Source organism: Athene noctua, chromosome 17 (assembly GCF_965140245.1).
Source record: "Athene noctua chromosome 17, bAthNoc1.hap1.1, whole genome shotgun sequence".
NCBI classification, from domain to species: Eukaryota; Metazoa; Chordata; class Aves; order Strigiformes; family Strigidae; genus Athene; species Athene noctua.
In genome coordinates, this window is record NC_134053.1 from 16,897,437 (window position 1) to 16,924,316 (window position 26,880).

The window sequence follows — 26,880 nt, forward strand, 5'->3', positions numbered from 1 at the left end:
TTGGCAGCTTTAGCTGTGAGTGCAGCAGGGTAAAGTCTTTTCACTCCAAAGACTGGAGGTTAAAAACACCATTATGGGCAAAGCTTTCCATAATAACCATCTTTGTTATAAATAATTCATTTTAAAGATTATACCTCAATTCAAGGGTTAAGCTCCCTCCTAATTTAGGAAGAAAGGTTGCAATGTGGGGTCCAGGCTATTAGGATCTATTTCTGCTGAGTCCTGACCTTCCCCCAACATTTCAAGACAAGCTGTGACAGAAACAGGCGATCTCACAGCCTGAGGGTGATGTCCAGCCCCAGCACCCAGAAAGTGTTACCTCTTCTCCTTCGGCTTCATTCTTGGCACCATCCAACAATTTGATTTCTGGCATAAGGTCATCCAGAAAGCTGAGCTCTCGCTTGGAGAAGCAGAAATCCATCATCTTCCGGACAAAAATGAGAGCCAAAACCTTCACGAGTCAGAGGGAAGAAGCGGTGAGGCCAGAGATGAGGCTACATCTCCCTCCAGCGCTGCAAACATCCCGCTGCCCAGCGGCACCGGCTCTTACCATCATGGGGAAGATGAAGGCGACACGGGACACCTTGATGGCCCAGAGCAGGACGAGGCAGATCAGCTGGATCACGGTGAAGAGATGCACCTTTCTCAAGGGGACGTGCCGCAGGTAGAGGAAATCCGGTTGGTGTTTTGCCGGCATCCAGAACAGCTTCAGGCGGTCAAAGAACTGCAAAATAAAAGGGACAAGTGGCCACCTTGGGACTGCGGGAAGTTTCCGGCCCTGTTGAGATGTGGGAGGAGTTTTCAGGACCTCACCTGCAGTGAGAAATCCTGGATCCCACTATGTTCCTCCTGGGAGCAGCACTCATTTTCCCTTCGCTCCATCTATAAACCAGCTTGCCCATGAGGGCTGCCCACCAAATTGCTGTTATTCCACACTGGTCTATTAACAGCCTTTTGTGGCCCACTGAATCCCCCAGCAAGGATTTCCACCAGTGGGAGAAACCGCCCATTTGCCCTGAATTCCCCCATTTTCACAGAACCAAACACCGACCTGCTCTAAACTGTGTAACAGAGAGCACTGAACCCGCCTGCCCCTCCCAGCCCTCTATACCTGCTGTGCCTCCACCAATCTTTCCCTTACACCAAACATTGTCATTGCTCGCTTTTGGAGAGGTTTTTTCCCACACTGCTGCTTTTTTCCTGCTTCTACAGAGGTGAAATACCAGGGAGCCGACATGCTGCACAAGAGTCCATACCTGAATGCTACTCAGCGACGACACGCCCATGTAGAGAAAGACGCCATAAAGCACCGGCATTGGTATAAACTGAAAACGAAGAATGCAATCATTTGGGGCGTTGAATTGCAATTTCAGTATTATCTCTCTCTTCTACAGGCACTGCCGAAAATTGCCTAAAGGTTTCCACTTTCCACGGGGTTAGAGGTGTGTCGGATTCTCCCCCTCAGAGATTCTGTGTGTGCAAGTGAGCTAATGCTCTGCTTTAGGCTGAACCTTGGAGTTCTTTCATGAGAATAATCCTCTTTTCCCGAAAGGTTGGAGGAAAAGAGGTGACTTCACCCATGCTACCCTATGCCATGTTCTGTTTCTACATATTCTTGTGGCAACGTGCAAAGGTGACGTGCCTGCTTTCAGCCTAGAGATGAGATCACTTTGTGTGAGGAAGCCCATGGGGACGATGTCAGTGTGTTCAGCTACTGGCAACAGCAGTTTTGGGGCACTGGGAGCAGCAAACTGCAACCAGTGAAGTGCTGCCTGTTTGAAAGAAAGCAGATGTCCTGCTCTGAATACCCTTAGTTGCAACCCATAAACACGGGTGGGCCTGAAAGATGCCCGAAAGTTAAAGCCGCTGCATTGCTCGCTTGCCTCGAGCACAGCAAACGGGGCTCTGAAGGGCTGGAAAGCGTGGCCGAGGCTGGTTCCTACTGCAGGTCAAGCCCCAAGGTCTGGGATCACCTCCTCCTCTGCTCCACAACCACTCAGCCCTGCAGAGAGGGGACTTCTTGTGCATAACCCCCAAAAAGCTCACGGTGATTGGGTGTTTTGCATTTTCCTCTCACCTTTAACAGAGAAGTGAAGAAGACGGAGCAGCCCATGAGCACAAAGATCATCAAGCCAGTGACCCTCTGCTCTCGTATCCCCAGAAAATGGGGTTGTTCTCCTGGAGCTGAGCACTCGGACTCTACTTTGAGGCTGTTCACGTGGGTGATGGACAGGACGGTCGCAGCCACAAACCAGGGCAGCCCCATCACGGAGCAGACCCCGAGCATCACGGCCACGATGAAAAGGTCCAGGTGGTACCCGCATCCTTTCTGCAGGGAGCAAAACATGAGATACAGCACCCCGCGGCACAAGAGCAAGAACAACGTCACAAGTCCGGCTCAAACCCTACTTGAGCACAAGCCCCTCTCTTGCAGCCCCGTACCTTCAGCCTGTGCTCCTTCCTGTTCACAATAACGGCAGTGATCTGCTGGTCCATGAAGATCAAGATGGTGCAGAGCAGAGCTGGGATGAGCGCAGCCAACACCGTCCACCGAGGGTTGGGTCCTATGGGGTTGATGAACCACCCGCGGTCGTCTCTGGTAGGCTGCAAACAAAGCTCATACCTCAGCATCACCTCCCAGCCCAGCCCCTTCACTGGTTTTGATTTTCCCTCCCTGCCTGTGTCAGAGCATCTCCCAGCCCTGGCTTCATGTCGCCCTCTCCCGTGGGGTTCAGAGTGCCAGCGTCCTCTGTGCAAGCACCTACAGATACTTCTCCTGTAGGTATCTACTTTGGGGCTGCCTTCTCTTTTCCAGAAGGAAACGATGCGTTCAGAGGTGGAAGAAGAGATGGTCACACCACCAGCACCTCCTCCAGACTCAGACCTGCCCTGCCCCGACATCCCCTTGGGGCATCCCCAAGAGCTGAAACCAGCTCCAAGCCAAACCCCTCCGTTACCATGAACATATGGGGGACGTGGAGCTTCGGGGATGGGATCCCAACCATGAAGTCCATGAGCACCATGATGACGATGGTGAGGAGAACAGCAAAGTCACTTACTGTGGACCGTACCTGGAGCAAGAACCAGAGCTGAGAGGGGCATCGCAAATGGGGCCCTAACACGAGGTGGAAGAGTTGGGGACATCAACAACGTGAAGGTTGGTTAAAAACGCGCCCCCCCCCCCCCCGCCCTCTGCAGACATGCAGCCAGTTCCCTTGGTTAGGTGCTGCTGCTGCTGCGTTTGTCCCTGGGAGATCTGGTGCTTAATTGGGTGGAAAAGCGTTGTTTGAATTCAGACCTTTAAAAAAAAATAATCAAGAAATAAGGAAATGGATGTCTGCCACTACAGCCACGCTCTCTGCTACAGTGGGAATAAGGCACCGAGGCACCATTTGTTCCTCATTTGAACCAACTTTCCCCTTGAGCACATGATGCACAGAAGGTGGGAAAAAAACCCAACACTTTGGAAGACCTGATTTCCCACTGCCTGATCAAAAAATCACTCCGGGGCAGGTCGCAAGGCAGGTGGGAAATGCTACAATGGCTTTGCACTCATGGAAATGAGCGAGGGACATGGCAGCTGATGGAGAGCTCGGTCTCCAAGGTCGGTGTTTCCCAGCTTGACCAAGTGCTGGCAAACACTGCTCAGTGCTCCAGGAAAGCCATTTTGGGAAATGAGCATGGAAACTGCTGCAGGCCACCATCTTCTGCTTACTCTGGTTGAGAAGTAACGGCTGGTTTTAAACTTCTTCAAGAAGCTCGACAGCGCAAAGGTGGAGAAGAAGAGGATGCAGCACCAGAAGAGGACATCGGGTGCGTAGGGGCCGTTGTGTCCACAGGCAGGTCCTTGAAACTCTCCATGCAAATACCGACATTCCTGGAGAAACAGAGCGTCAGGACACGCAGTGCACGTGCGGCCAGGAAACCTGGGATAACAAGCGGGATTGGAGGATCGTGGTCAAAGGTCCTGTGACTGCTGCTGCTGCTGCTGGAGATTTATAGTTAATGAGCAGCAGCAGCTGAACGAGTGACACAGGGAACTGCAGAGAGGAGAGCGGAGAGATGGGAGGTGATGGGACACCATAACACAGAGCCACGGCACATCCTCCCCCAGAATGGCAGGTAGCCGTGGCTGAAGAAGACACCAGAGGGGAAGGAAACGCTGGAAACTCTTGGGGATAGAGAAAGAGGGAACGGGGAAGGAGGTGTAAGAGAGCCATGGCAGGAAAGGGTAAGAGACAAGTCGTCCCTTCCCCCAGCAGTGGCTCAGGGCACTTACAGTCACCGTGAGGTTTTCCCAGGCGATGCCAGACCCAGTGATGTTGTTGCTCTCCCAGAAGCGCAGGGTTTCGTTGCTGGGATGGGTCGGTGCCTCACACTTACAGCTGGGAGGAAACAGGCCAAGAGAGGGGTCAGGGGAAGGCAGTGAAGGTGTAGCCCTGGGCTCCTGCCAAGGGGCAGCCATGTTTTAGGAGGAAAAACCCACTAGTAGGTGGTGAGCAAGTCAAGCTTGCTGTGCATGTGCACAGGGTAGATCTCCCACAGGTGACTCAGCTTCTCCAGAGCCTCGTAGATGAAGATGAAGCAGATGAGGGAGGCGAAGGCTTCTTCGGTGAAGCGGGTGATGTAGCACACCAGAGAGCTGGCATCGGTGGCCACCAGCGCTATGCAGAAGAAGGCGGTCCACAGCCCGATGCACGCCCGCAGAGAGAGATAGGAGAGCGCGTAGTCCCTGGGAAACCAAAATGACACCAAGGGTGGGAAGGCCAGCAACGAGGCTCCGAGCCAGGCCTTCCCGTGAAGGGGGAAACAATTTAGGAGCCCATCAAGGCTGTGGAGGGTAAATGCAGTTTCCACGTACTACCACAGACTGCCTTGGTGCTGCAGTGCAGGGTAGGGGGCTGCAGGAGGAGAGGCCAGTTATTTCATTATCATCATTTAGCACTCATCTAATTGAGGCTAATTGCAGCTGGTGTGCAAGACGGTGTTCTCCCCCATCTCCCTGATGGACAAACACAGAAAAACTATTTGGATATTTGGGAAAAATGTCTTTCTTCTCCCTGCAAAATCCGGGCTAGGAAGTGCCTGCTTTTGAACTCTGAGAAAAGCAAGTCTTCCCTCCTTCCCAAACCAGACTGATTTGTCTCATCTTCCTTGTGCAGCCCATCTTGGGCATCCACATTCTTGTGGCTTCTCCTCCTGCCACTGCTGTACTTCAACCCTTGAAACCCCAAACGCCCCCATCCATCCCTCAGAGGCTGAGGGCTCTTGCACCATCACATACTAAAGCAGCAGCAGCAGGCAATGTCTTGGACACAGAAGACAAATCTAACAACTACCACCGAAAAAAAAGAAGAAAAACATTGTTTCTCCATCACTGCTGCCTTCTGAAGACTCTGGCAGCACCCAGCAGCAGCAGGCAGCCTTACTTGCAGAATTTGTAGAGGATCTTCTCGAAGACAAGGACGGGTCCGGTGCTGCCGAGGATGGTGAGAGGTTGGCCAGCAAAGAGGGAATACGCCACGCCGGTCATGGATGCGCCCAGCAGCGACTCCATGGCACTCTGTCCAGGGAAGAGAGGCAGCAGTCAGGGAATAAATCATGAGGGGGAAAAAAACCAAAACCAGAGCAAATTCACTGCAGCAAGGTCTTTTGCACGAGTGTTACCCTCCCCCGTGCCACCCAACAGAGAGAGGTGCTCACGATGTGGTCGTCAGTTGCCTCCCCCAGCAGCCCCCCGAAGGTGATGATGGGGGACATGCAGGCACAGTAGAGGAAGAGGAAGGACGCCAGACACTGCAGCCTCAGCCCATCCCGAAAGTCGCTCCAGAACCATGGGGCTTTCCTCTTCACATCCCGGATCAAACCTCCAAAGAGCCTGGAGGAATGGAAAATAAAAATATAGACTGTTCTCGTGGAAGAACACACGGGAGTTTGCTCTGCTGCAGAAGGGCCCTCACAGGCGCTGATCCACAGAAGCGCTTGCCTCCTCCCATTTCATACCCAGTAGAAACAGGCCCACGAACACACCCCTCCGACCAAAAGACAAAGGACCCAACCTGAGAGCCTCTCCCCTCTTACTGCAACAGTCCCTTGCTTTGGGAAGCAGCAGAGCTCGACCTGGAGGCACTTACACATCTGCTTCCACCCCAAATCAGGAAAACCTGTGTGCAGTGATGCTGTGGCTGAGCCCAGCTGCCCAGATCTCCCACCTGCCCCGCCCAGGGGACCACGCTGGTAACGTGGAGCCCCTTCACTCAGCCATCTAACCCCAGGAACCTGCTAGAAGGGAAGGTACCTGCTCACGTTTGAGAGGCAAACAGAAAAAAAAAACCAAATAAAGCTCACACCTTCCCGTTCGCTCCAGTTCAGGACCGCTGTGTTTCTCCAGCTTGCTGTGAGCACTGTCATCGGGAGCTCCTGACATCATCCTTTTTTGCTGTTGAAATGGGAGTAGGGTAAAGGGATGGATTTGCAAGCCCTGGCTTGCCTTGCTTCTGCTCTGGGAATGTGACTGTGTCAAACTGGACCCTGGGAATTCGGGCCCTGAGCAGCATCCCCAGCCAGGCTGCCGTCCTGCCCGGCCCCCTCGTGCCTCCCTGCGCCGCAGCACCCACCTGCGAAGGGACGTTTTTGGGGGGCTCGATTCGGATCGATGGATCCCACTCTCCTGGTGGCAAGACCGTGACCTGATCCAGGAACTCGTCGATGCCGGCCACGAGGTCAGCCCGGTTCTGGGCTTTATAGGCCACGTCCTGGAAAACCTGCCAAGAGGAGACAACCTGGTGAGAGGACAACCCATCCCGGACAGCCTGAGCAGTGCAATCAGCTCTTGGATAAACGCAAGGTCATTTTCCCCTGCAAATGGCGGGAAATATTCCCCACAAAGGAAAAATCTGTGCATCCAGGTATCTGCATGAGGCCCCGTCCCCCACGGCACACCACAGCCTTTTCCTTCAGGAGCAAGGCAAGTTTTCCTGGCCCTCGCAATGCTAGCACTGGGGACAGCATGCTGGGAACCCCCGGGCAGAAGGACGAGGTGCAGGATGCACCCCGGGTGGGATTTCAGCCTCCAGCAAATGTGCGTGTTTGCTTTGGGCTGAGAACGAGGGGTGGGCTATTTGGAGAGCTGCGGGACAGCAAATCCTCTTCCTCACTACTACAGAGACAGGGAGAGGGGAAGAAAGCCAAAAGTGACCCGGAGATCTCTCTTATCGCACCTTGTCAGTCATGAGGGTAGCCATGGACCTGCCGATCTCATGGTACTGATGGCTGTTTCCTTCTGGTCCGAGCAAAACAAACAGGAACCTGGGCAAGAAAAACAACGTGAGAGAGACGAACGTGCCCTTGGTCAAAGGCCACCCAAGAAAACCCCTGGGAGCTCCCAGCCCAGAGCACAGTTTGAAAGGGGACTCATAGGCTCACCGACTCTGTGGTGAATTTGAAATTCACCAAAACCAATCCCAAATCTAACTTTTCGGCCAACTGTCATTAAAATTGGCCAGTGGGTTTAAAAGATACAGCAGGGAAGGGAGAAACAATGGTGAGGAGATGTGCAGGGGAGAAACGTGCTTGCTCCCGCTGGCCTTGTTCCCTTGGGACACCAAACTGATGCATGCAATCTGATACTGTTTTGCTGGGGTTTTTTTTCATAAAATTCTCAGCTTCTCATTCAGACCTTGTCGGGATGGGAACTTCCGTCACGCCAGAGAGGAGGACAGCCGGGGTCAGGCGGACAAATGCCACAATGGGCTGCTGAAGGGAATCCAGCTCTCCTACAAGCACGTTGGACACTTCAGTGCCAACAGGAATCTTCTTCAGGAAGTGCAGCTCCGCCTGGGCACAACAAGCAATTTTCAGGCAATTACCCCCAAAACAAAGCCCACAGAACTCTGCAGCCAAGTTTGCAAGAGCAAATCTGGCCCCAAAAGCATAAGAAAGTTACAAGTGTCTCACCTTGCTTAAAGCCATTGTGCTGGTCTCTTGGTTCACCCCATTTTTAGCTTCTGCAGCTGTGGCAGAAGGAAGAGGGGTGAGTGTTTGGGCTGGTAGGAAAAAGAAAAACAGTCAGAAAGACAGACACAGCACAACTGGGATGCTTCCCCTTTGCCAGGAACAATGTAATGGGGCCGAAGCCCTGCAGGAACCCTCACCGGTCTTGTCGAGGACATGCAGGTCTGGCGGCTTCTTGCTCTCGTCAGCAAAGAAGTGGACAATGTCAGAAAACTTGTTTCCTTTGTTCTTGTCCTGATGGTGATGCTTCTTCAAAAGAACTTCTCGAACCTTCGCCCGCATGTGTTCGTCAAACTCCGTGGACGGCTCTTGCTGGCACAGGATCACATCTGGGGATGGCAGAGGGAAATGAAGCCATCAGAGCAGAAACCCCCACAAGTCCTGACCCCCAAAGACCCCGGGGAGGCCCATGCCATGCAGGATACCCTAACGCGGACTCAGCCTTGCTTAGCAAGACGTTTTAACACAGTTCACCCTTTGCAGCCACAGCAAGAATTTTCTTTTGCTAAAAAACATCATCAAAATGCTTATTCGTTACTCCACTAAGGTAATTATTTCCCATTCTAAAGAATGCAATTCTCTTGTCCCGTCTGGCCGTTCTGTCTGACTCTACACATTTAACCAACTTATAAGCAACCTACGGCACAGTCTTTGCCAGAGTTGCCTTGGCCGATCGACTGCAACTCGCCGCGCCCACGGTACCTGCGATCTCTTCGATGCTGTTGGCACAAATGTCCAGCAGCACCGTGCCGTTGCGGATGTAGCTCCTCAGTGCAAAGAGGCTCTGCAAGGACACCGTTCCCACGTAGGGCTTGCTCCAGCGCTCGCCACCATCTTCCACGTCCTCCTCAAACTTCAGCCACCTGCAGACATCGAGCACCGTCAGCCCCATTGCAAGAAAAAAGCCCCAGCCCTGCAGCCCCCGGGATCGAGCTGTGGGGTGCCGAGAGCAGAAGGCTCCTCACAGCATCACCTGCAGCTGCAAAGCCTTGCCTCCCACAGAGCAGAAAGCAGAGCCCGCGGGCGCTGTCGGCACGGGGACTCCTCTCCTACCGCAGCCAGCAGCAGAGACTTACCTTGCTGTTTCCTTCCACTCGGCACCTTCACCCTCTTTCGCGCAGATCTCGTCCAGCTCGGTGAACAAGTCATGGGGGACGTGCTGCTTGTCCTCCTCGGTCCCCAGGATGAACTGCACCTGCTGGGACGGGGTGTCTGGGGCTAGAAGACAAAGGCCCGTCCCGTTACCGCACTTGAATACGGCGCGTCATGCTCACATGCAAAGTGGTCATCGGATCAGCACCAGTTCAGCCACAAATATTGGGCTGGGCCCTCTCCCCTGGCTCTGGCCAGGCTTGCACAGAGCCTCGGAGAAGGAGAAGCTTCGATTCCACCTCTGCATAGGGATGGGCAGTTTTCCTTCCCCACATTTCCATTCTTAAAGCCAGGATCCCTCTAAGGAAGGTGACCCTAATTCCATTATGCATTTAACTGCCTTAAAGAGAAAAAATCTGAGAAAAGTTTGGAAAAAGGGAGTCTTGCTAAATAATGCCCCTTTCCCTCGGAAGAACAACAAGTCACTCCAGCTAGCCACATGGACCCCAGCACCCCCATAGCCCTGAGGAGTTTAATGAAGGCCGCGGCGGGACTCACAGTGGTAGCCTGGCTCCGTTGGGGCAGAGTCCTTCTCCCGCTCCCGTTTCCGATGCTTCTGGCTGTGGCGGCGGTGACGCCGGTGGCTCTGCCTCACCGGTGGCATCCACATGTCCAGGGTCCAGTGGCCTGAGAAAAAGCAGCATTTGCAGCGTTCTCACTATTGTGGGATGGTTGACGCAGACATCACAGTTAAAACAGTGCAGCTATCCCAGGAGGAAACACCAACTTCTCTTAATTTTGTGATTTTCACTGGATCCCTGAATGTCACAGACCTGCCCTTTTATTGAGGTTTATTTTACCCGAGCTTTGCAACAACTGAGCAACAAGCGATGGCTCTGGGTCATTTAAAACTCACACCATCGCCTCTGCAGGGGCTTTTTTCCCTTTGTTAAAAAAGCCATAATAGTAAATTCTGTGAAAAGAACTGTGCTGCTTTATTCAGAAGCACAGCACTTGCAGAGACTCACCTTCCAAATCCTCCCTCTCATAGTGAATATTGGCAAGGTTGCTCACCCTTCCCTGGTCAATCACTGCCTCCTCGTCGTGTCTCTGGAGAGCAATGAGAAGAAGGTACAAAGTTGGGGCTGGGTGTGTGGAGCTCCCTTACATCCTCCCACCCATCATCCACCCTGGCCTCCACGCAAGTCCACGAGGCCTCTGCGTGCCTCCTCCTCCTCCAGGCACAGCCCTAAAAACACGGACTTGTAGGAGCTTTTTCTTCCCATACTGAAATAAAACAGCTCATAACATCACCTCCGTTGTACACAACGTGAGTCGGGAAGTATTTACTACAGGGGAGGAGAGCCGAGGGTTTCAGACCAGGAAAACAAACCTCCTGCTTCCTTCCTGTCATTCCTTTCTAAAAACAAACAAAGAGGGATTTCCAAACTGGGGGAAAAAAACCCCAAACCCTGCACCTTTTATCACAGCAGGTTACAGTCTCCAAAGGCGATACCTGCGGGACTCACTAGCTGGCCCTTGGCCACAGGACATGGCCACCAACAACCCTCAAAGGCTCTCAAGAGCCTGTAAGGGCAAAGCTGCATCTTCAGCCCTACGAGGCTCCAGCTTCCCTTGCTGCAGGGGCGCTTCCCACCAAACACACCGATTTTATCCTTGCAAAAGCCAGGGGCTGAGAGCTGACGCCCTCCTCGCCTGAAGTACCACTGCTGGTGCTGCATGAAGAGCAGTTGCGCCTTAAAAGCTGAAGGAGAACTACAGGGGCAAACAGAAATAAGTCCTTTGGCTTCTCTTTCCCCTTGCCACCGGGGCTGGGGAAGGGCATTGCCAGGATTATCGTATTCAAAGCAAGAAAATCCCAGCCACTGGGTCTCACACTCAGGTCACAACTGTGACTGTGAAAGGGCCTCCTGGAAGCACTTGGTGGCACCGGTTAACCTGATGGGCAACAGGAACAAACGCTCCTGTCTGGTGATGAGTTTGCTGGTCCCTGAGTACTAATTTCAGAGCCAACTTGTTGCTACCTCCCTGCCAGCTCCCGGGACGTGCCCATGTTTCCCGGCACCCAGATTACCGTGCCCTCCCTCTGATGACAGCCCCCACCACCCTCCGTCCCTTCCGAGCAACGCATCCTGCTCCCCTCTGGATTTGTCAAGAAAACCCCAAACCCCGACCTTGGAAAAATCACGGGATGAAAGGGCTTAATAAAATTGCTTTCAATCACAATTTAAATTAAAAAAGCAATTTAAATAAAATCACAAGCTCAAGTGTGTTACATGGGTTTTGGAGTGGGCAGAAACGGAGCGATTTGGGAGTCGCCGCTTTCAAACGCCCCTGGGCAACACGGGGAAAGTCTCCTTCTCTCTTAGAAACCACTTTTCCTCTGTGCTCCAACCAGCGACACTAAACCTGCCCCAGCAGCTCTCCCTGGCGCAAAGCATCTCCCTCCTGCGCACCGGGGAAATGCCAGTGGGATTTTGGGGAGAGTTTTCCCCCTGGCTGGGGGATGCTCAGCCCCTCGGCAGAGCCCCGGCTCTGGTACCTGTAACTCTTCCAGAAGGGACGTGTTGTAGCCCCCACTCGGGTTCATCCTCACGTTGGTCACTGGTTTTGGGGTCAGTCGACCCTCCAGAGCAATCGGGGGTCAGATTCCCCCAGGACACCAGTGCAGCTCTCAGCGAGTGGAGCTCAAGTGGCCCCCAGTGCGCCCCAGCAACAGAGCCCCCACTGTGGCCATTGTGACCTCATCAGCTGTGGGGCGGAGCCTGGACTGAAGCCGTGACTTGGCCTGGCTCTCGCTGCCCGAGGAGCTGCTCAGCCCCGACTGCAGCGTCCTCGAGACCGCCGACGCCATCCTGGGCCTGGAGGACTTTGGGATGGGGCTGGAGGCCCGGGAGCCGTGGGGGAATGCGGGGATGGAGCCGCCCCCGTCCCAGCCGGCCGTGCCAGAGGAGAGGGACTGGAAGCGGGGCCAGAGCACCCTGTCACCGCCCCCCAGCAAGCGCAGGGCGCTCGCAGCCAGGCCGGGGGCGCCGGGGGGAGTGATGAGGGGAGCGGGGCGGTGGGCAAGGAGGGTGGGGTATTTTGGGGGGGGACTATTGTTTTCTTTTGTGGGTGGGGTGTTGAGGGTGGTGTATTTGCGGGGGAGGGGGGAATGTTGGTGTTTGGGGGGGGGGAGTGGGATTAGAATAGTTTGGACAGGACCTTCTCTATTGTTTTTTTCATTAAAATTTGTTTTCTAGAAAAACTTCCTGTCAGTGTGGGAGGGGGAGGCAGCGCAAGGGGCGCCGGGAAACAGCACCCGATGGTGCAGCAGCCCCGCTGAGCCCCAGATCAGAGCTGGCAAGCTTTTTGCCCCCCGCGGGAGGCAGGCGGGAGCCTTTAGGACCCAGCGGCGTCCCCGCGGGCTCCGTGCCGGCGGCAGAGGGGGTCCCGGCGGCGGCGGCGCCCCTGCCCGGTGCCCCGGCAGGCGGGTCCGCCCGGCGCAGCGCGGGGAGGCCGGGTCTACCCGGGGCGGCCCTTCCCGCCCGCGCCCCCCCTGCCCGGCCCCGCCTGCCGCCGCGGCAACAGGCGCCCCCCCCGCGCGGCGCGGCCGTTGGCTCCCGGGTGTGGGGGGGCCGCGGCTGCCGGGCACCCCCGCCCGCTGCCGGCTGGAGGAGGGGGAGCCCCTGCGCCGCCTGAGGGCGGGGGGAGCCTCCTCGCCTCTGCGGAGCCCCAGCTCTGCCGCAGGTACTGTGGCTGCCCCCGCCCCGCACCGCCTGGGGCCCGGGGCCTGCGCAGGGCCGGGGTCTGAGGGAGAGGCGGGGGGCCTGTGCGGGGGGGTCGGGGCTGGGGGGTGTGGGGGCACCCGTGTGTGACAGGGGTCGGGACGGGGGATGGGGAGCCTCTCCTGTGAGAGGGGGGTGCGAGCTGTGGGGCTGCCGGCGCGTGACAGCGGGGACGTGCAGGGGCAGCTCCGAGGGTCCCTGTGCGTGGCGGGGGAAGCTGGGGCAGTTGCGTGTGTGTGTGTGGCAGCTCTGGGGGGAGGTGCCGCGGGGCGGGGGAAGCTGGGGCTGTGTGTGGCAGAGGGGGGGCGTGGGGGGAAGCCGGGGGGCTTGGGGCAAGGGGAGGTGTGGGGCACCTCCCTGTGTGGCCCCGGGGTCAGCGCCTGCCGGGCTGTCAGGGCGAAGCCTCCCCTCATTCCTTAGCAGCAGAGGGCAGGGACGTGGGAGGACACCGTTCAGTCTGGAGGGGAAACCCCCCCGGCAGCCCTCCCCTGCCGGTAGAACAGGATCCAGCGTGCCTTTGAGTTCCGTGCCCCGAGAGTGCAGCTTCTGCAGGAGGACGTGGTTCAGGGAGAGAGGTGGGGAGCGTGAGGATGGGGAGAGGGTCTCTGCTTGGGGTCGCTCCTTTTGTCAGTGTGGGAAGGGAGGTCTTGGGGCTGAAAGAAACCGTGTGAAAAACCTGTCAAGAAAACTGCCAGACAACGTGTTCTGATAGAATTCTCCCAGTAACCCTGATATTCACTATTTCACCGTTGAATCCTGTACCAGTAAGGAGGTAGTGATGTGTACGAGAAGTATTTGTCCCAGAAAGCAAATTATTTATGTTCCCCTCTAGTGAGGAACTATGTGACAAGCTTTCAAGTGAGTGGCAGGAAGGAACAGCAGCATATTTTGGTGACAGGACTAGAAGAAAAAGTCACCAGGGTTATTTCTTTCATATCTGGTATTAACTTTTAGATGTACCGAACGCCCAGCATGTGGCTGTACAGTCTGAAAATCCTCTGTTCCCAACTGAAACGAGTGGGATTTTTCAGTAGAAAAACTGCAGAGCTGTGCAAGGCCTGTCCAGCCTCTGGCTCCCTTTGCCTGGAGGAGGCAGGAGCTTTGCCTCTGGCTGCTGAAGGATGTTATTTTTCAAAACTGAGGTTGGAGTCTGTTTCTGTCCTCTTATCTGCACCTCACTGGAGAAGGTGGGTGCTGTTCCTCAGTAATGAGGTGGCAGTGCTGACAGGAGTGTTCATCAAAGCAGTATTACCTGTTTTTACTGGTAAAAGGAATCTGTGGTTGGTTAGTTTGTTTTTTTAAGATGCTAAACATGACTCTGGCTAAAGGGCAAGTCCATTCACATAGTCTGTTTTGGATTACTGCTTTTTTTTTCTTGAATCTTGTGCTGACTGAGGGTCTTACTGTATAAAAGCTGTCAAATTCTGGCATTTCTCTGTGTTTGTTGTTACAGATCATGGCACCAGAAACAGCAACTTCCATCCTCGACAGGGCCGTCAAGATGAGGAAGGAGATGGAAGCCCGGAAAGGGCTCTTGGCCTGGGCACTCCTTAATGTGTCTCTCGCAGGCATGCGATGTACTGAAATGTGCGTTAATTGTCACACCTGAGTCAAAGAAGCAAAGCCTCCTCCTTCGTATCTCCCTAAGTATTTCCTGGGACTGAGTAGTTGCAAAATGATAACTTCTTTTGTGTCTTTTCAGGACTGAAAATCTCATCAGCTCATATTACAACATCACATGCTGGCCAATCTGGCATCTTGGTGAGTTGCTGCAGCATTTAAATTAGTGTTTGGGGTTCTTTTCTTTTTTTTCACTTGTCAGTTTGATTGCTGGAGAGTAGTCTTTAAACAAGCTTTTTTTTTTTTTTTTTTTTTTTTTAAAAAAGGTTTTTTTGTTTTAAATTTAAACCAAAGCTTTAGTTTGCTTTCTGCTGCCTCCCTTGAAACTTGGAATTTCATCCGTGTTAGTGACAGGTAAGGAGTGTTAACAGCTTTCTTAGATAGGAAGAACTTACTTGGTGCATTAAATCTGTTGACCGTGTAGAGGAAGGCTTTGGGGAACACGGCAGATTTTCCAGCTCTGTTGTCCCGTGGGCGTGGATGGCATTTCACAAGAATTCAGTTTTGGTTTGGAGGAGCAGACTCTAAGCCAGCTGTATCAAATATGGTTAGAGGATGAAGCAAGAGGAGGAGAAAAATCATGAGATGAATGACAGATGATTTGACAGAAGATGGTTTTTGAGAAATACTGTGAAACTTCACCGTAGTGGATTTGAAAATGACTGTCCATCTTTAAAAATTCCATTTTAGCAGTATCAGTTAATGTCAATATAGAAAGGAAAATTGTCTCCAAGGGTTCTGGCATGCAAAGGTGAAGAAATCTTGGCTATTGCCCAAATTGGTACTTACTGACAGCACTGATAATTAGACCTGTTTTTAATGGGCATATGCCCGTTTTTGCAAACGAGACGCTTTGGTTATTCCCTGTGCTCAAGCTACGGTAAAAACTTCTCTGTTTCTTCTAGATCTCGCACCACTTGCATCTCTGTTCATCCTGAACGCTGCCTTTGATTTCTGGGTGTACTTCAAATACACAGTGGCACCGACCAGCCTGGTCGCGAGTCCTCGCCAGCAGACCCTGCTGGGGTTGCAGAATGCAGCTGGGTGCAGTCAATATCTCCGGCAATTCTTCTTTTTTTTTTTTGCTTGTTTCAAGATGGTGTCTGTCTTAAGGGCAGGATTCTCTAGCGAAGCAAGTTCTGAATCGCCTCCTCTGACAGGAGCCGTAAACTGAATTACCCGCAGCGTATTAAAATTCACCGCATCAAGTGATAATTTGATGAGTGTTTGTGGGAGAACTGGAGGGGAAACAAACACAGACGGTGGGAAAGGGCAGGATGAGAGCGGCGGCTGCAGGACAGGGAGGGACTTGAACCCTGTGAGGTCGGGCAAGGAATTTGTGACTTGTCCATGGAACTAGGATCTGGGCAGAGAGCGCAGGTTCATATTTAATTTTGATGTCTTACTACTGTCACGCTGGGTAAGGAGAACCGAAGGAGAGGGACAGACAGACCTTCTTGTGAAGTCTGAAATGAGCCTCGAGAGTGGTCACTCAGAAAGCTTTTGAAGATCAAAGCAAAGTTCTAAAAAGAACCTGACAAGGCAAATATACCAAAAGCGAAATGCTGGCACGGTAGTATTGCGCTCTGCTCATCTGGCCTAGAAAATGGGGAGCAGACGGTTGTAACGCTGTAACACCAAGGTCTGAGCATCTCCCGTGTTTATTTGCACAGATCACTTGAGACATTCAGCGGCTCAAGATGCACAGAGGAGGCAGGTAGAGGACGTGATGAAATAGGTGATGGAATAGAGAACCCTCCTGCGTTAAGCAAGGTGCCTGGTAACACTGAACTGAAATCTGAAGCTGCAGGATTCGTGCTGAGTTGTGGTCCTGTGTCTCAGTCTTCTCTTTTTTTTTTCTGTCAGTGGCTTGACTGCCGAGTTCTGTGGGGGCCAGATTTTTCTAGCATCCCTTCTAGCATCTTTTCTAAATCGCCTTAAGCTGGCGTTGTGTGTGCGTCTAAAGCGGGGAGGAGAGTTTGGGGCTGCTGCATCCGCAATGCTCATTCTGGTTTTCCCTTCCGGCACCTTCTCCTCCGCCCTGGGGCCAGAGTGTGCTGAGTTACAGCCCGTCCCGCTGCCCTCGCACCCACCCACAGTTTGGTACCGGTTGTGTCCCGGGGTACAGCCCCCAAGGACGGGCTCTGCCAAGCGGCAGCGCTTCTTACAGCCTTACTGGAACCTCTTCCCCGAGCAGCAGCTGCACTCAGGTAAGGACCAGGACAGCTCCCCAGGGTGCAGTTTGGGTCTTTGTTTGGTGCCCTGTGCTGCTGAAGGGGAGCGGTAGCCAGTGGAGAGTTGTCTATGTGTGTGTTTGCTCCTTTTGCAAAGCGGATCTAAATTTGTCGTATGGGGATTTGTCCTTCTTCCCTCGTGCCGCTTCCTTCCGTTTAGAGCAGCTGGTTTGTTTCAGAACAAGGCAAAACCAAGCAATCAAAATGTAAGTGCAAAGGAGACCAAAAAAAGACGCAACCCAGACCCCAAACAAGAGTCTTTTACGTTCATGTCGTTTAGAAATCAAGGTGGAATTCTGTCTGCCTTCTATGACACAACCGTTTTCCTTTGCCCAAGGTTTCCAGCCCCAGCTCCTCTCCCAGCAGGTCACCGTCCCCCAGTAGCGCTGGGCCAGTGGAAAGCGGCGGGTTAAGGTCTCGTTGCCGCTCTTCCCCCGCTCTGTGTAATTCTACGGGCGCAGAGGAGGATGTGACAGACCTCAAGGCACTGCACGCCCTCCTTCGGAGAGAGGAACAGAGGCGACAGAGAGTTCAACTCGGTAAAAAACAAACTGATTTGATGGGAAAAGCTTGGTCAGGAGAAGGGGCTGGGTTTATTGGAGATTGGCTTTTACGGATGAGAAAAGTCCCAAAGGATTCCAGTGCAGCCTACTAGGAGATAGACCTGACTCGTTTATGGTGATCGCCTGTGACCTTGGTAAAGGTGGCTGCTGACTAGTGGAGTCTTTTCCTGAGGGGTTCGGACGTGAGGTGGGACACCATCATTTCTACCTGTCTCCGTGGCCCTCAGGATGTTTTCCTCCAGAGTTTTGCTGGGGATGAGCTGGGAATGTGTGCTGAAAGATCGTCTCTGTGGCACTTGTTGGCCGTAGCGGCCCGTGATAAGCTGCCGGGCTGTGTTGCCGTGTGATGAGAGGGATATCTTGTGGAGAAGGCGTTTCAGATGCGGGGGGTGAATTACCTGCAGGCAGTTTTTGTCCTGGATAGGGACAGTCGGGGTGCAGTCGGTGTTTCTGTAGACTGACCTCAGTGTCTGTATTCACGGCAGTTCGTGTCCATGTGTCTGGCCAAAGCCTCCACCCGCTGTGCCTGTGCTGTTGCATTGAGAACTTCTATGCAATGACTGTACGTGAGTGTTTAATGAAGGAATCGTTTCCGGGGGTTCGGATTCCAGCTCTCCTTCCAGCAGCCCAGCTTTGGGGAACTGCAGCCGTTCCATCGCCGACTGCGTGCAGGTGCTGAGAAAGTTCCGGTACCAGCTGGCCTGCAGGCCCCGGGCCCCATCACCACACAAGGATGTACCTGACCTGCGCTCGATATGGGCTGCAGAAGAGGTAAATTCCACAGCAAAAGTGGTCAAGGGAGAGAAACGGGTCTGTAAAGTACACAGCTTTGGGCAGACGTTTGGATTTGAGCTGCGTCAAAAAAGTGGGAGAGAGAAATCCTCTGGCTCTGAGCTGTCTTCATCCAGCTTGCGAGGCTCCTGGTCACTGTAAATGGCCATTGCAAACTCTGAATTGTAGTGGGAAAAGTAGTTTTCCCTTGGAGAGCAAGGCTCACACTGGATACAGTAAATTTCTGATCTAAAACTGGAGTTGGAAGGGATTTGTGTTTAACCCCGTGGAACAGCTGAAGGATATAAAGCATAAAGCCTTTACGCTGGCGTCTGAAAGAAGTCTGATGCCAAGGAATGCCATTCCCGTGGCTTCACTGAAATAGGATCGATTATTTCCTACGTTACTTTAATGAAGCTGCCCATTCAGGTACCTCTTCCATCAAGCCTGCAGTTCAGAGCAATTTTATCCTCGTAGAGCAGAGAGCTTCAGACTGACTTGGCCTCGTGGCGGGTGGCTGTAGCGTGACTGGAGAGTCAGCGTGTCCTCCGTGAAGCTGCTGTAGGAGTCCCGTGATCCAGCCAGCAGGCGTATAAGAATTTGGGGAAAAATGCGATTGGAATGATGCAGCTAGTGTCAGAAGTTGTCACAGACCCTAAAACTCTTGGTATTCTCGGAAGTTCTTACACGTACTTAATGAACCTTTCCATAGGTCTGGGCACGGGGGACGATGCAGCGCCACCTCCTTGGTCCCATGGATTCCTGGACCATGAAGTTCAGAAACGTAAGTCCCGTCTGGGGCCGAGACGTCCCGTCTCTGTGACAAGGTTTGGTTTTCCTTGCTGGAACCCAGACTGCTAAATTGGTATTTCTGCAGTATTTCTAACTCACTCCCCCGGGCTCAAAGCGTGGCAAATTCCAACCCAAAGGCTGTTTTTTTTCTGACTGTCCCGAGCAGCGTAATAAAAGCAAAAGGGAAAACCTCAATCTTAGCAACAGCCCTTGCTGGAGCAGGGCAGAGTGAATTGCACACGGTGGCAAAATAATGAGTCGGTCTGGCTTTGGATTGCCCCTTCACTCACAGCCATCTATCAGGTCTAAAGTTTTGCTTGTGTGTTTTGTGTGTTTTTTTGTTTTTTAATAAGAGTTGTGAAAAGCAAAGATGGGTATGAGATCCATGCCAGATTGCTGAGCATCTATTCCTAAACCCAGGGCTAGCGCGCTTCAGTTATCAAATCCCACACGGAGTGTTTTTCAGCTTCTTGATTTCCCCAGACAAATGTGAGAGAGAGTGGCCTCATCAAAGTATAAATTCCCTTTATGGTTGGAGGGCTGTGTTCCTAATGCCCCTTTCCTCACGGTTCAGAAAAGCTGCAGAAAGAAAAGCTTTATTTGATACTTTCTAGAGATGTGTTTTCCTGCCTCCTTTATTTGAATTTTCTGGTCTTTTAGACCTGTTAGGTTTTTTTAGACCTTTTAGTCCATTTCTGTACTGAATTTTCTGGTCTTTTAGAAAGTATTAGAGAGTCACTGAAACTCCGCCTAACTTGATATGCTAATTGAATTCCTTTTCTCCTTGGTTGGCTTCAGCATTTCCGTTGTTAAGCTCCTTTGTGATCGTAACAGTGATGATTAGTAGGATGTAAGCTAAAGGTTGGGGATTTTTAAACATTTTTCTTGCTTCTGACCTCTTGAATTTTCACCTTTTTCTTTCCTAGTGGATTAATGAGACTATTGTAGTGCCACTTGTCCAAAAGATTGAGTCTGTGAGCATTCAGCTGCAAAGAATGGTGTGTCCAGAGTTGCAGATCAGAGGTAGGATGAGGCTTTGGAGCCCCCTTCCCCCCCTCTTTGCTTCCCCCACCCCTTCCCTGCTTCCTTCCTTCCTTGCTTCCCCTCCCCCCCCCCGCCCCCCCCTTGCTTCTCCTCCCCCATTTTTCTGGCTGGAAATTCTCACTCTCTCTCTACAAACTCTCCCTCTCTCCACTACTACGCCTTTTGACAAATGCTGCCCTCAACAACTTGTTTGAACAATTCTCATCAACTCCACTTGATCTTTTTCTGACACTTAGACAATTCTCAAACAGCTGTTGCTCTTCTTGCATCAAATCCAGGTGCCCTTCACCCACAACTCCATTTCATAGGCTGCCTTTCCATCTGTGCTGCTGAAGCCGTGTCACGCAGATCCCCTGCAAAGCAAATGCTTCTGGCTTGCGGGCGCGACTGTGCCGAAGCCATTGGCCGGCGCCCGTGGGTGATGCAGTTCAGGGGCTACGGGTGACCGGCGGCGGAGGGGGAAGCGCAGAGCTCTGCCTTGGCAGGGAGTCCCCGGGAGGGTCGGGATTAGACCGGAGGCTGCGCTTGGGCAGGTCCCGAGCCGCACTGGCTCATCTGAGCGGCTTCACTGAGCGCAGAGAGAAGACGCTCGAGGCGGGAGGGTTGATTCGCCCGGCGCAGGCCAGCGCTGGAGCCATCTGCACGGCCTCTCCACGCACGCTCAGACAATCCTCTCGCTCCGCAAACCGGGAGCGGGGTCCCGGCTCCAGCCGGGCTCCGTGCTGTGCCCGGGAGCCGCAGCCCCCCAGGAGCCCCAAGCGGCCCCATCCCATGTCCCCGGGGCTGCAGCCGAGCCCCGGCCCTTCCCTCCCAGGGGCCAGGGCTCTTTCCTTGGGGGTAGAAGCCGCCTTTAGAGAACCCCGGCGCTGGGGGCGGGTGGGTTGGCAGCGGCAGCAGACAGCTTCACTAGTGCCGCTCGGCCTTGGGGGAGAGCAGGCGAGTGGGGAACCACGAGGCAGCCGATCTGCCGAGGCGCTCGGGCGGCAGGACACCTGGAGCACCGGGCAAGGCCCAGATGAACGGTGCAGTAGTTGTTGGAGGGAACTGGAAAGCTGACAATTCATTATCTAAAGTACTTATAAATGGCACTTGTGCATAAGAATTTAACAATTAGGGAAATTAATCCTTTGCTTAGGAGCATGCAGACTCATACCAGTTCTTGTATTGCTCTAAAAACCCACACTTCAGATACTCTGGTTCTATATACAGATAGGAAAAATGAAAAGATCAGATCTCCCAAGAACACCCCACAATTTCTGAGCTCATACTGTACTGATGAAATAATCTTTGTTCTCTCATGCTTCCTTCTGACAGCCACATTTACAGGATGGATACAAGCGAGGAAACCACCCGTACCCCATCCTGACAGCTCACTCTGCACTGTACCAGATGGTTTCCCCCCGCTCACATATTCACCTTTTTCCTCAGTTTTTGACACACTGGCAATGCCATGGGCAGCTGCTTGGCACAGCGCGGCTGCAGGGTGACGTGAGCCCGACCCATGCCTGGGACACTGCGCTGTTCACGTCTGGCTCCTGTAAGGCAACTGATTTCTAAAATGGTTGGAGGACTTGAACCAGACACGGAATTGAGCTGAATTTGGCAGTTTCCGCTTCAGAGCCCTGCTGTGCTGCTGGTGGTGTGGCTGTCAGACGTGCCAGCTGTGTGCTTTCAAAACACGGGCACGCCTGTAGGCTGAGCAGGTGGAGTTTTGGTAAGACGCAAAACCATCCAAATGGATAATTTTATGGTTTTGGAAATGCTACTCATGGTAATTTCTGCTCTCCTAACCCTTGCTAGGAAGTAATTAACTTCAAAGTGAAAAAAGGTAGGTGGCACTTAGGGAAAACCAAGATGTGCACAACATCAAAAAAAAAAAGAGAACTAATATTACACTGAATATCTGTGAGAAAAGCAAACTGTCCAACAGTGTTGCCACTGGCAAAACATTGTTGTCTCACCACAAAGGCTTTTTTTTACGCCTTAAACTGTCGGGTATTCTCAGTAGCTTGTCACTAAGTTATAAGGGACTGTGTTGGACTATGTCTCAACTTTGCTGCTGGGCCACTACCACTTCCTGGCCTCAGCATCCTGTCACTGTGGAGGAGTACACTTTGAAAGAGACAAATTATTCCCAACAAAACAACGATATCTTCCCAAATCTGAAACCTCATGCTTGGCAGTGCCTGCCAAGCTGCACCTGTGTGTTAGACGGGTGAAGAGGAATTTTGGGTGAGGAAGATGTGCGGAGATTGGAGATGCCAACAGGTCGACCCCCCACTGGTATGACCACCATGAACACCTGGGCATGTGCCATGGCCATGGGTGGAGCAGCAGGGTCAAGGGATCCTGGGAGGGAGAGATATCTGTAGAGTGGGGAGCAGAGGTGGCCTAGGGCAGGGATGGTGTCTGGGGTTAGCACAGGGGGTGACAGGGCACACGGAGGGGTGATGGGAGCAGGGGTGGGGGAGATAGAGCAGGGCAGGGGTGTCAGCTGAGGGAGGGTGCTCTAGGGGTCTGCAGGGCACGAAGAAGGGGCAGCCAATGGAGCTTGCAGGTGAGGGGTCAGCCAGGAGGGGTGTGAGGGAAGGGGCCGAGGACAAGGGTGAGGCGGGGGGGGGGGGGGGGGGGGGAGTGGGGTGCAATGTAAGTAGTTACATCAGATTGACTTGGGGTTTCCCAAGTTTGACTACTGAAAATAAACCTGGCAAATTAAACCAAAGAGCTGAAATGTGCACTCTGGTTGTGGCTTAAGTGAAAAGCAATAAGCAAGTGCAACATGTTTAATAAAATTATATTCCTGTATGATATACTTGAAATAATCAAGTTTGCAGAAGATATATTTATCTTTGATGTAACAGCTGGTACATCTTCCTAGAGACATTCTGCAAACACTGCACGAGAGACAGCACACCTGCCAGGACAGGGCATTTACCTACAGAAATGTAAAAGACTAAAACTAGCAAATAATTAATTTTCTTTTCTTCTTGTTCCCTGCCCCATTAGCATCCATTCATGCTTCAATCTCTTATCATTTATTTATCCCTTTCTGGAAGCTCTCCTGCCGTTTATTCTTTTCACGGCCCAATGTCGTGCTCTCTTCTCCTTCCGGATTCTTCACTCTCCTGTCCTCATTTAGTCTATTCCCACTTTTCTCCCAAAGACTTGCTGTTGGGGGTGGGTGTGGTGTGGTGCGTGCGCGTGCGCGCGTGCGCACGCCTACACGTGCCTAAATCTCTAAACATTGGCAGGACAGGATTATTACACCCTCTGCTGGAATATTCTGTGTTATGGACATACATTTCCCAGAAATCATGTTTTCTGTTCAAGTCATTATATGCATTGTCAGCTCATGTTTACAAAGGAGCAGTTTTAAACCCACGTCCTTGTTGTCATTTGGTTGGCTTGTTTATTTCTCTTCATTTAATGAAGGCTTTTGATGATGGCAAAATTGTTGGTGCTGAGAGCACGTGTGAGACTGCCTGAAGAAACCGCATGGAACGGCTGTTGTGAGGTGCTGCTGACCAAGCCTCTAAGCAAAGCACTGGCATTGTACAACTCCTGGCTATCGCTCTGATGCTTCTGCAGTTCCGTGAAATTCTGAATCTGATGCAGGAGACCTCCAAATCCATAAAGCAGAGAGGACTTAAAAACCGCTTGGTGGAAAAATGCAGGGAAGCTGGCACAATGGATCACTCCCCTCCCCCTGACAGGTGCACCCTTCCTTAATAAGGACCATCTTGCACATCTCTGATGGGCTGCTGACAGCAAAGGTTTAACATTAAAAAGCAACCAACCACCGCCTAGTAACCTGTTATAGTTATCCTTGCTAATTAAAACTGCATGAGACAAACACATATATTTCGAGGCAACTTTCTCTTTGGCTTCAAGGGTATTTGTGCCAGGACCTCAGGTTCCATCTGACAGACAAGACTTCATGGTGCCCAGCTCTTCCAGCTCACCACGCTGTACATCTGCAGCCACACTGGTGAAGGTTGTTCAGGATTTTCTGGCCCTGCCACTTCCACTCAGGAAGAGGAGAGGAACCGTCGCACTCTGTCGTTGTAGGAAGCCTGCAGCTCCCGCAGCTCAGGAATCTGTTTATGCGGCAAGGAACGCAGGGATCAGGGATATCCCTGCCAGATGATCTGTCCCAGGGGTTAGAAACAGACAAAGCAGTTCATCTGCCTACAGAAAATCCAGGAATGTGTAAGTAGATCGGGGTGCATAATTATAGAGGAAGTTTACGTGGGATCAGGAAGACCCTAAGCACAGAAGTTTATCTATAGACAAGTATGATGGAAAATTGGAGTGAAAGAACATTTTGCTGTCACTGTTTCTTTCAGTTACACTACAGACATTACCTGACATAGGATAACAAGCTTTGCTTGTCTCTGAAGTGTGAAGTTGTTGAAACACTGTTCTGTGATTCTCTTCAGGGGTACACAGAGGAACACCATGCTCTTCCTTTCTTTTAGAGTATGGTCAGCTCCCTGTTTGGAATAAAGAGAAATATTTTCAGTTACAAAGAAACTGGTAATATGCACGTGGAAAATCAGGTCTGAACACCAGACGAGCTATCTCATGCCCACCCACACAAGAACAAGGAGACGCACTCTGGTCACATCAAGCGGGATGAAAATGCTAAACCCCGCTGAACAAGGACCTTGAGCCAACCCACTTATTTAGCACAGACACCAGTGGCAGTTTCCTGGGCACCTGGGCTGTCACTAGGAGTCTGACTCAAGAAGCAGCCCAGAACTGCTCCTCCGTTGGACAGGTAATGGCAAGAGATCGTGACAAAATGATACAAACATCTTCAGGAGAGGAGCCGAAGGTGTCGCTTACTAACTTTGTCTGCAAAGGGATTTGGTGCTCATACCCAAGATACACAGGCATACAGAAACAGTCGAGTATTGGCGAGATCATCATTCAGACCTAACGGCTTCACGCAGCTCAGTGCAGAGGAGGAGTAACTTTTGTGACAGAAATTTTGGATGACACAAAAGGGCGGGATGTGAGCAAGAAGAGGTAAGATTAAAAACTTCCTCCCGCTTGTCTCTCCCCTCAGATTCCTCTCTGTGTAATCTTCATTAGTCGATTGACTTCTTATGGGTGTCCTGTAAGGCTAGAGGACAGGTTTGGAGCCTCGGATCCATGCACATCGGGGAACCACCCAAGCACCCTGATGTGGTCTGCTGAAGGTCTGAGGAGGTGTTTAAGATCCTTGAGAACAAAGCAGGTAAACAACACTGCAAATCTGAAGTAGATTGCCGAAATCTAATTAGAAAAATGTCCCACCTCAGAAAAAGTATTTTCCAACACTCCAGCAGTTTCCAAAGATCTCTGTGATGTCTGACATAGTACACAGATGGCGATGTGTTGCTCCTAAAGGTCACTGAATCTTAACGCAAATTTCACTGTACGCCCCCGTTTTGGAGGACGTCTCCTCAGCTTGCTGTGTGGAAGGTTAACAACGGGCAGATTCGCAGGCCGTGCTGCAATACTCACCTCCAAAGATGAATTTCACACGCTTCTGGTGGCAGCAGCTGTCCAGATCTGCATTTTGGGATGGTTCACAGAGAAAGGGCCCCTTCTGCAAGTTGGGGGTTCCGTCTCAAGGCTTTAGCAGGGACCGATTCCGCTGCTGGAGACGCCTGTGTTGACAACTCTAATGCTGGACACGCAGGTAATAACCAAGGGCAATGTGAGAGGATTAGCAAGGGATTCTCTGTGGCCATCTGGGTGGAGAGAGGAACTGAGTCTCCTGGATGGACACCACCCAAGGCTGCTCTGACAAGCAAACAGCTTCAGCCAGTGTTTGCCAAACATCTTCTCTTACATGAAGTTGAGCCTCAGGCTTGGAATTCCGGCACCAGTCATCACACAGGCAGGTGACAGCTTCTCTTTTAGCATCAGAGAGAGAAAGATTAGCAAAAGCTTCCTGGACAATGAACTTCTATAGCTCCTCTGTGACTCTTTTGAATGTTTGGGGGGAATTGCTGGTGATGATACATTCATGGCTAGGACACTGGAGACACGTAACCCCTGGGAATGGTGTTCGTAAGCACGCTGCACTCAGACTCCTTTGATGGTCTCAGCTCTCTCGTTTCTAAAGAACATCCCACTTCATTACATCTTTTAGCAATAAGTAACTGGTGTTTGCTTGTGCCTCGCATTTCTCAAGGTCTCAGAACCAACAAATGCTGTGCTGTAATAGTGGGGTGTGGCTTTGGCTTCCTCTTACGACCCCACCTCATTTCACCATTCTTTGCATCCAAGCCATTGCTTAAGAGGTGCAGAGGAGCGCAGTGACGTGTAACTCCGGGGCGCCGTTCGTGCTTGGAAAATGATGTTGTGTTCTGTACCCTAGAACCCACGCAGGGCTGTCATCTTCTGCCACTCATGGATCATCAGCCACTGAAGGGCAAAGGGGCGCCATCAAGCCGAGCTGTGCCACCTGCACGGAGTCTTGTTTCTCGGGAAGATGTTGCAGCCCATACAATAGAAAAACAGCATTCAGAGCTGTAGTCAGTGTCCCCCGGAAAGGAAGAAAAAGCAGCTAGAGAAAAGGTAGAATATTGGGTACGATATGCCGGCACTGCTTAGCAGTTTGGTCTAGTTGTGTTTGGGCAGACGTCTCGTGATGGAGAATGCTTCCCCTTATCAGTGATGGGCAGCCATTGCTGCACAGGCATGAGAGGCCTTCAGGTAATCAGCTGCACTGGGAATAGTTTGAAGAGATGAGAGTTAATTAGTTCAGGGTAAACCAAGAAGCCAGAACACTAAAAGCCGGTTACTTCCAGGACACAGCTAAACGGCTTTACAAAGACAAGAAAAGGCAGCATCTGATAGTTCTTCCAACACCTGAGCTCTGATCACTAAAACAATGGCCTTATCCTCCCCCAGGAAACTGAGTTCTGGATGAGGGCAGATTTGGGAGGGGTTTTGCAGCGTTTTTTA

General features: G+C 52.1%; 2 protein-coding genes across 2 annotated transcripts in view; one reads left to right on the plus strand and one right to left on the minus strand.

The window, feature by feature from the left end:
• Positions 1-11,716, minus strand: part of LOC141967603 (electroneutral sodium bicarbonate exchanger 1-like) — a 37,004-nt gene extending 25,288 nt beyond the window's left edge. The window contains exons 1-22 of the mRNA XM_074921561.1: positions 11,669-11,716; positions 10,134-10,215; positions 9,664-9,792; positions 9,090-9,225; positions 8,716-8,876; positions 8,154-8,342; positions 7,957-8,045; positions 7,679-7,836; positions 7,221-7,308; positions 6,618-6,764; positions 6,351-6,439; positions 5,704-5,878; positions 5,430-5,563; positions 4,487-4,732; positions 4,280-4,385; positions 3,716-3,877; positions 2,958-3,071; positions 2,443-2,604; positions 2,078-2,329; positions 1,257-1,325; positions 551-724; positions 320-451 (exon numbers count right to left, since the gene is read on the minus strand). Of these exons, the coding sequence (XP_074777662.1) occupies positions 320-451; positions 551-724; positions 1,257-1,325; positions 2,078-2,329; positions 2,443-2,604; positions 2,958-3,071; positions 3,716-3,877; positions 4,280-4,385; positions 4,487-4,732; positions 5,430-5,563; positions 5,704-5,878; positions 6,351-6,439; positions 6,618-6,764; positions 7,221-7,308; positions 7,679-7,836; positions 7,957-8,045; positions 8,154-8,342; positions 8,716-8,876; positions 9,090-9,225; positions 9,664-9,792; positions 10,134-10,215; positions 11,669-11,716 (3,042 nt within the window). The remainder of the gene's footprint in view (positions 1-319; positions 452-550; positions 725-1,256; positions 1,326-2,077; positions 2,330-2,442; positions 2,605-2,957; positions 3,072-3,715; positions 3,878-4,279; positions 4,386-4,486; positions 4,733-5,429; positions 5,564-5,703; positions 5,879-6,350; positions 6,440-6,617; positions 6,765-7,220; positions 7,309-7,678; positions 7,837-7,956; positions 8,046-8,153; positions 8,343-8,715; positions 8,877-9,089; positions 9,226-9,663; positions 9,793-10,133; positions 10,216-11,668) is intronic.
• A 325-nt stretch (positions 11,717-12,041) lies between these two features.
• Positions 12,042-20,362, plus strand: LOC141967604 (transmembrane protein 209-like). Its single transcript, XM_074921562.1, has 9 exons — positions 12,042-12,187; positions 14,596-14,654; positions 15,419-15,557; positions 16,480-16,723; positions 17,085-17,286; positions 17,894-18,081; positions 18,794-18,865; positions 19,800-19,896; positions 20,226-20,362. The coding sequence occupies exons 1-9, from the start codon at positions 12,042-12,044 to the stop codon at positions 20,360-20,362; spliced, it is 1,284 nt and encodes a 427-aa protein (XP_074777663.1).
• The last annotated feature ends 6,518 nt before the right edge of the window (positions 20,363-26,880 follow it).